This window comes from Gadus macrocephalus, chromosome 2, assembly GCF_031168955.1.
Source record: "Gadus macrocephalus chromosome 2, ASM3116895v1".
In the NCBI taxonomy this organism is placed as follows: domain Eukaryota; kingdom Metazoa; phylum Chordata; class Actinopteri; order Gadiformes; family Gadidae; genus Gadus; species Gadus macrocephalus.
In genome coordinates this window covers 16,616,821-16,625,233 of record NC_082383.1, presented here as the reverse complement: position 1 = coordinate 16,625,233, position 8,413 = coordinate 16,616,821, and the positions used below count along the sequence as shown (strand labels likewise).

At 43.1% G+C, this 8,413-nt stretch overlaps 1 protein-coding gene across 4 annotated transcripts; it reads right to left on the bottom strand.

Moving 5' to 3' along the window:
- Nucleotides 1-338: 338 nt before the first annotated feature.
- On the bottom strand, nucleotides 339-2,534 carry LOC132451243 (uncharacterized). Of its 4 annotated transcripts, none has more exons than XM_060043613.1 (6): nucleotides 2,396-2,534; nucleotides 1,697-1,844; nucleotides 1,544-1,601; nucleotides 1,364-1,451; nucleotides 1,110-1,147; nucleotides 339-918 (listed from the first exon to the last, which is right to left on the bottom strand). In XM_060043613.1, exons 1-6 carry the CDS (start codon nucleotides 2,399-2,401, stop codon nucleotides 900-902), a joined length of 357 nt encoding a protein of 118 aa, XP_059899596.1. In that variant the 5' UTR covers nucleotides 2,402-2,534; the 3' UTR covers nucleotides 339-899. The 4 variants fall into 4 exon arrangements, 3 of the variants coding, with proteins under 3 accessions (XP_059899596.1, XP_059899604.1, XP_059899586.1); XM_060043621.1 differs by having other exon boundaries at nucleotides 1,388-1,451; XM_060043603.1 differs by having other exon boundaries at nucleotides 1,388-1,458; nucleotides 1,550-1,601.
- Nucleotides 2,535-8,413: the final 5,879 nt, after the last annotated feature.

The following is an 8,413-nucleotide window of genomic DNA, read 5'->3' as shown; positions in this document are numbered from 1 at the left end:
TAAAAGTCACTAACAGCGACTTCACACAAAGCTCTGGCTTAGGGCCCGCCACCGCCCTTGGGCCCCTGGGCATGTGCCCGGTGTGCCCGTGCGATAATCCACCCTTGCCTGTTAACAATGCAACGTGTGCGAACTCCTGTACCCGTCTGTCTGTGAGAGTTACAGGCCCAGTAAGAGCCAAAATAAGATTTGGGGAACTATGAAGACTGGGACCCAAAGGTATGACCTTAACAGATGTAATGTGAGGAATAACGAAGTGACCACATCTAAGGGCAAAAAATTTACCTCAATAGACATAATGAAAAGCTACATGTGTGAAGCACATTAAGTTACACCAATCACAGGAGCACTAACAACAGTCTTTTTATTCAACAAAACAATTAAAAAATAACAACTACAAAAAATAGATTGTAAACTATTAACATAAAAGATAAATCAATAAAGAGTAGAACAAACAAAGTCTCAACGGGGGGGGGAACACACTGACGCCTTCCTCAGTGAGGTGGACGCCACTCTCGCTTCACTCTCTGTCGCCCGACATCGCCGTCACCGCCGCCATAGCTGCCAAGCGCTGCCATTATGCTGCATCATCAGACTACATTGGAGTCGTGTGGCTCAGGCGTCACGGGGAGGGGGAGAGGTGTTCGACTCAAAAGAGGCAAACACCTTCAGGTTTCTCCTGTCCATCATCTCAACACAGAACAGTTCATAGTCAGTATGTAATCTGAATGAGAATAGGAATGGTTTCCACGTTTCTTCCTCATCCCCGCCGTCATGGGATTTGCGCTGTGTTGATGCTGCCATCTGCTCCCAACCTTCCATCCCAATGACCTCTGGGTGAGAAACTCTGTCCTTGAAGGACTGTAACTGGCACCATGCTGCTGCCTGAATTGTGTCTTTCAGGACAACATCATCTTCCTTGAAGAAGAAGGAACAATTATTTGTGTCTGTACTTGACACCCTACTCTCCCAAAACCACAAAATGGTATGCAAACAAAGGCTACTACTACTGATGAGTTTTCAGTGATAAAAAACACTATTCAACTAGTCATCAGACTATTTTATCTGGCTATACATACAACCTCCAGCATTACACACATATTACATACCAGGTTCCCAGGTTCCAGTTCCTGGTCTTCAGTTTTGTCTGGAAATTAAACAGATTGTTGTCTGTAATGTTGAGTAGGCCAATACAATGGAATAATAAAAGTAGGCCCTAGTATGCAATAGATCAGCCATGGAGTAGGCTATAACTTGTATATTGATGGAGATATGTGTACAACTTCATTTGGAAGTAGAAGCCTAATAGAATCAATCATATCTCACAAATACTCTGAATATGTGTAGGCCTACATGGATTCACCTGGATTAACAGTCTATACATGACCTGATCCTTCAGAGCTGGATGCTGTTGGAGCAACTCTAGCCCTTTTTGTGCAGAGATCTTTATCCTGAAATGTATTAGTGGTGGGAGGGTGGTCAGACTATAGTCTTTCACAATTGCTCTAAGACAACATCACACATTACAGTATATGACACGTACCTGTAGCTTTTTTTCCTCCCGTCTTCTCTTCCTGCTTCCTGAAAGCTCCTCTGCAGACCTTGGTGAGTAAACGGCATACATTACATACATACAAATATATAATAACAATAATTATATAAATAATAATAATAATAAAAAATTAAGAAAATGTACCTCTGTATTTAACTGAGGCATGGCATTTAATGTGATGGTCTATATCACATTTTGACCCTTTGTATCTGCAGAAGGGGCAGTGATGAAGACCGCTGCTGTCCAGCTGTATTTCAGGGCTCTCGCCATCCACAATTACACTGACGTGTCTCTAAAAGTCAAAGAAAACCAGTATAAACATAAAAGCAGTTTTCTACAAAAAAACATTGCAGCGTTTCGGTTTTCTATTTTTCGGCTGCTTTGTATAAGATGGCTTGTGGATATACACAATGTAATTAGACTAAAATAATATTGATATTCGATTTCTGTGGACTCTTATGAACATTTCAAGACCCAACATGAAGTATCAACTCTTTGCTAAGGATATCCACAACGACGATAAAGTTAGAATGGACCAAGGGAGGAGGAGGGTGAGGGGGGCTATTTTGACCTAAGACACTAGGATATATTTGATCTATATTCACTAAACATTTTTATTCCACCGAATGGTTGACATTCCTGAGATTCTAAGCTTTCAAACGGTGTATGACATGACTATATCACTCAACCTTATGATGCTGAAAATTGACCTAGCATGTTGGGGGGAACATGCTAGGTGTAACTAAAACTTAAAAGACGATTAAGTACGGTAGTTAACAAGACATAATACATAATTGCATGAATATTACTAAATATATTAAGCATTTTGACAGTCTCACTTACTTGCATGTTTTAGGCATCACTCGCTCGGGCGGGCACACTCTAATTTCAGGTAATTTCAGGTACATTTCAGCTAATTTCAGGTCAGAAACGGGATCAGAAATGCTGTTTGACGAGTCCTCAATGTGAACTGAGTGGCCGCCCCCTCGATGTGGACGGGCGTGGCGTCAGATCCGAGATCCGAGTCGGTTCGCAGAGAATACTCGAACGCAGCATGAGTACCCGCCCCCTCCATGTGGGCGGAGTGCCGGCCCCCTCCATGTGGACTGAGTGCCCGCCCCCTCCATGTGGGCTCCGTCTGCGGGCTGCAGTCAGGGGCTTCTCCTGCAGTCAGGGGCTTCTCAACCTTTCCGTATCTCGTGACCGCGCCCCACGCTGGCGCTTCAATACCTCTTTGCTGCGCAATGAGAGCTTTGTGGTGCAACTTGAATCTGGCCTAGCAGAATTCATATCTTTTAACGTGCATTCAGTAGAGGACACTCGTATCCTATGGGATTCTGTAAAAGGCTATATTAGAAGTAACTGCATATCGTTTTCCTCTAATTTAAACAAAACGCGTCAACGCAGGATTCTTGAGCTGGAGGGTGATCTCGGGCAACTTGAAGGTGCTATGCACAACAACGTAACTCCTGACTCAATCACCCAACGTAATAAAATAAAAGAGGAGCTGAATTCCCTATCCCGACAGCACGCTGAACTCCTTATCCATCGTACGCGCCAGCACCATTACTTTGAGGGGGCCCGCCCCAGCCGGTCACTTGCCTTAAGCCTTCGTGCCAGTGAAAACTTTGCGCACATACCCGCCATTAAAACACCAGCTGGCGCTCTAGTAACGGACCCCAAATTAATTCATGAGACATTCCGCTCCTTTTATTCCAACTTGTATAGTTCTGAAGTTCCTCATGACTCTTCTAAATTTGATTTATTTTTCAAGAACTTAAATCTTACTAAATTGCGGCGTGAGGCTAAACGTAAACATGAGGCTACGTCTCTGGACAAACCATTTACCCTACTCGAATTGGAGAGTGCTTTACGCAGTCTTAATAAAGGCAAATCGGCGGGTTTTGACGGAATTCCTCCAGAACTATATTTACAGTGTTGGTCTCAACTTGGCCCTCTATTGCTGAACATGATCAATCATGCCATTTCAAGTGGTTCCTTTTCAAGGGATGTTAACACCGCTACAATCACCTTACTCCATAAAAAAGGGAAAGACCCAAATGAATGTGCAAGTTATCGCTCTTGAATGCTGATGTTAAACTTTTTGCTAAAGTGCTTGCAATAAGGCTTGAGCCCCTTATGAATAAGCTCATTCAACCTGACCAAACTGGCTTCGTAAAATCTCACTTATCCTCTGATAATGTTCGCAGACTTTTGCACATTGTCGAAGCTTCAGCTGAGGTCCAAACTCCCTGTGCTGTATTATCTCTGGACGCAGAAAAAGCTTTTGATCGCCTTGAATGGCACTATTTATGGGCTGTCCTTCAGCATATGGGATTTGGTATCCATTTCATCAACATGATTAAAACGCTCTACGCCTCCCCTTCCAACCCGGTCTCACGAAAATACGTGACACTGTCACGTTATTTAATCTATTGAAACGTGATCAGGGACACGTATTTTCAAAAAGCACAAATTTCAAACCCATGTATTTCAATTGGGAGTATTTGTCGTGTCACTAAACACGACCTCCAAACTAAGGTTCTGTCCGGGAGCATTCTCCCTAATGTCCCTTAAGGAGCTCCGTACAGAACATTTATTGTTAAAAAATTGTCTGTGATAACTAACAATATGACAGCTTTTGGCCACCCGTTTCTACTTAAACTTGTCTGTGAACAATATGACAGCTTTAGGCCACCCGTTTCTACTTTCACCTTTGATTCTGAGAAATTGTGACAATTCACGGATATATTAAATGCAGGTGCGCTGCTCAGGCAAACAGCGAAGGAAAAAAGGGTAGCTGCTTCATCTGTTCTTTTTAGAATTGTATGTCTTGATGTTTTGATCTAGCCATAGATCTATTGTCTTGTTTTTGGCTATGTGAATGGTAGGGCTGTAACGATACACAAATTCACGATTCGGTTTGTATCACGATTTTTGACCCACGGTTCGATACATCCCACGATTCTTTTAAATTTAAAAAGCATTTTATTTAAACAACACTTAAATACCAATTATCTTAATGTAACATTTAATAACAAATAATTTGGAACACTGAACAGATTTGAACCGAAAGAATACTATTAAAGTATAGCTAAATTAATAAAGAAATAACCAAAGATTGCAGTTGGAGGATGCTTTTTGCTGGTAGGCATAATAGGGCCCCTGTAACGGGTCAATGTAGCGCTGGACACAGGTTCTTGCTTCTTCCACCAGGAAGTTCTTTTATTGTCTTTTCAAACGTGTAACCAAAGACAATTCGATCAAGTGTAAATTATATTTTGCTCGACGCGATCTCCGTTGGCGATCGGCTCCTTTCTGCTGCCAATCCTTCCTGGATTCCCCTCTCACTACAAGACAAAAGCAGGCACATAAATACAAACACTCCCTGATTGGCCTGAGTGCCGACACCTACCCGCACTCAGGTCCAATCCCCCCAGCCAATCCGGTGCTCTCCCAACCTGCCCATACTCCCCCTGCAGGCCAGACGTCGCACGTCCCCCCACAGCCCCTTTAACTGTTTGGTTGGTTTATTCAAATATCCTTATTAGCGCTTCTTATTAGGCTATGTAGCTTAAATAATGACATAATCAGGCCGTATAGAATGCAACATGTTTAATAGCCTAACTTTCAATAGATGAGGAAAAACATGAACGTCGCAATAACGAGGCATAGTGTTACGAGTAGCATATGTGTGTGCGGGAGAATGGCAGTGTGCGTATGCGTGTGTGAGTGACGTCAGCGAGTGAGTGGACGAGCGAGGAGAGCGAGCGGTAGCGCGTGTGTCTAGTGAAGAAGCGAACGAGTCCGGTAGAATAAAGTACCCATCCTGTCAATAATCGGTGGCCGCTTCATTCCGACCTATAAGCAGACAAACTGCCAGTCAAATCACACAAAACAATAGAGACAGGATCACACAGGCAATTTTTTCGCGCTTGGCCCACTCTGGATAAATGTCGTTCATATCGCATATGAGGACTTCGACGGCTGTGGAGAAATGCAATCCTCCGTAGCCACGGAGAGCTGTGATCATAGAGAGGGCATCTCGTCACATATTTACGGCATCGATAGGAGGGGGCGCTGTCAGCAGACTATTATTTAGACAAATGATTAGCAAATTTCAATCGGACAATTTGACCGAAGAGTTAGAAAGGGCATATCGCGCTTCTGCCTTCTCACACCGCGAGACAGGTTCGTGGCTTTGAGTATCGCGATTTTCGGTTTGATACGCGTATCGTTACAGCCCTAGTGAATGGAAGTCCGCGTCGATGCCTCGCAAGTCCAGTGTCGCGAGCGGACGTGACATCTAGAAATCATACCGTATAATAATGGGTTATCATTAATATTGATGTGTAGGTGTTGATTATAACTCGTGAATAATATTGTTTATACCACAGTCTGGGGGAATACTCGTATTCTGATTGGCTGCAGGGTGTGTATTATCTCCTGATATAGGCCTACAGACACCTGCTAAGTAGTTCCAGTCAGTGTTTAGATTCTCTGCCCGAGCCCGACCCGACCCGACCCGCAGGCCGGTATTTCCCACCAGTATCCTCGGGCCGGGCCTTTGATCGAGCGTTTTTATTTTTATTTTATCATTGGTTTATTAGCCTAATCTGAGGAGAAATCTATGCCATAAACAGAAATATTATAGCCTAGTTCTTTATTACACGGGTCTTCTCAATGCCGTGGAATGCTCCGTTCACTTGCATGGGTCCGGTGACTTGTCAACCCCTCTGCTGATCAACACTACGAATGCTGGTAACGAATAAATTGTAAAAAATACACAGCATGTGAAGTTATTTTTTCGTTTTGGCAGTAGCCGTGTAATAAGCGGGCTAATGTATAGAACGTCGCCGGTCAATATCGAAAATAAGACCCTTCAGGGCGAAGCAAGACACCTTCGCTGCGCGTCGGTGTACTGTTCGCCCTGGTGGGGCTTATTTTCCCGATAATGACCGGCGTTCTATGCATTATCCCTTACATATATATTTAGCAGAGTAGACTAAATGTGAACAAAGTTACATAGGCTATGTATTAAAAAAAATGTTGGGTTGAAATCGGGCTCGGGCTCATAATTACAGTTAATCTGTTGGGGCGGGCCGGGCTCGGACAGAACGTGCACGGGCTCGGGCTTGGTTTTCTTTATTAATCGAATGGGAAATGCAATAGGCCTATTTTAGGACCGAATCAAAACTTGTTTCTAATAACATTTCTAGCGAGAAATATACTTTTTACTTGCATAATCTTTAGTCAGTGATTACGTCTGATCTTTAGTTTTATAGTTATTAGGAAGATTTTATCGGAACCTTAGTTTGGAGGTCGTGTTTAGTGACACGACAAATACTCCCAATTGAAATACATGGGTTTGAAATTTGTGCTTTTTGACACGAAAAATTTGAAAATACGTGTCCCTGATCACGTTTCAATAGATTAAATAACGTGACAGTGTCACGCATTTTCGTGAGACCGGGTTGCCCCTTCAGCCATGGTAATGACTGGCAATATCTGTTCTTCGTTGTTTCCAGTGGGCCGCAGCTCTAGACAAGGCTGCGTTCTTTCTCCACTTTTATTCATTTTATCTTTGGAGCCTCTGGCCCAGACGGTGCGTCAGTCAACCCATACTCCTGTTATTGTCCATGGAACAGATCATTTCATCTCCCTTTATTGTGATGATATTTTGCTTTATCTTGGTGATGCAATTAAATCTACCCCACATATTTTGTCTATATTTGATAAATTCGGGAGTATCTCTGGCTACAAAATAAACTGGTCTAAGTCAGCTCTCCTTCCTCTAAACGACACTATGAGGCATGCTTCCTTACCAAACATTATTCCAGTAGTTGACAATTTTAAATACCTAGGTCAATCGATTTTTCCTTCGATACAAACTACAGTCTCGGTTAATTATAACTCGACTCTCAGGCAGGTGGAATCCGATTTGGAGCGTTGGTCGTCCATTCCTAATTCATTTCGAGCAAGAGCTTCTATCGTAAAGATGAACATCCTACCGCGAGTCAACTTCTGTAGTTCAATGCTTCCCTTAGCTCCCCCAGTTGGTCACTGGGATAAACTGCATACATTTGTTTCCAGGTATGTCTGGAAAGGGAAACGCCCACGTATTAAAATGTCCATTTTGCAGAGGCACAAACTCTCTGGTGGCCTTGGACTTCCAAATTTCCAGTTTTATTTTTGGTCCTCAACCCTTCGTTCTCTTCATACCTGGTTAGATCCAGAGGCTCAGGTAGCCTGGCGTTCATTAGAGGAACATCTAGTAATACCACATAGGCTTCAGGATGTTATTTACTCAAACATCCCTCTCAAAATGTGTAAATCCAAATTTGGCTCTTTAATGTCACATCTTGTTGCCATATGGAGAACTGTGGAATCACACTCTAGCACTCACTTTAAATTCCATCCTCACCTTCCTTTATTTAATAATTTCGCCCTTTGCTTGGGTGGTCACCCGATGTCCTTCCCTCAGTGGAGGGATAAAGGGATTAATACCCTTTCCGACATTATGTCAGATAATGCGCTCAGATCTTTTCAGGACTTGAAATCGCATTAAAACTTACCCGGCACCTCTTTTTTCTTCTACCTACAACTCCGCAGCGCCTTACGGGCATACGGAGTCCCCTGGGGTGAAAACATGGTGCCTCATCCAATTCATAAAATATGTGTTAGTTCATCTACCAAAGGCTTGGTCTCTGCTCTATACACATTTATGTCCAAACATGCAGAAAAACCTTTGCAAGTGGATAGTCGCTGGAGCCATGATCTCTCAATTGCACCTTCTACAATCAATTGGTCCATAGTCTGGTCAAAGCTTGACCTATCTTCGCGTAATCCCAACCATCAGAT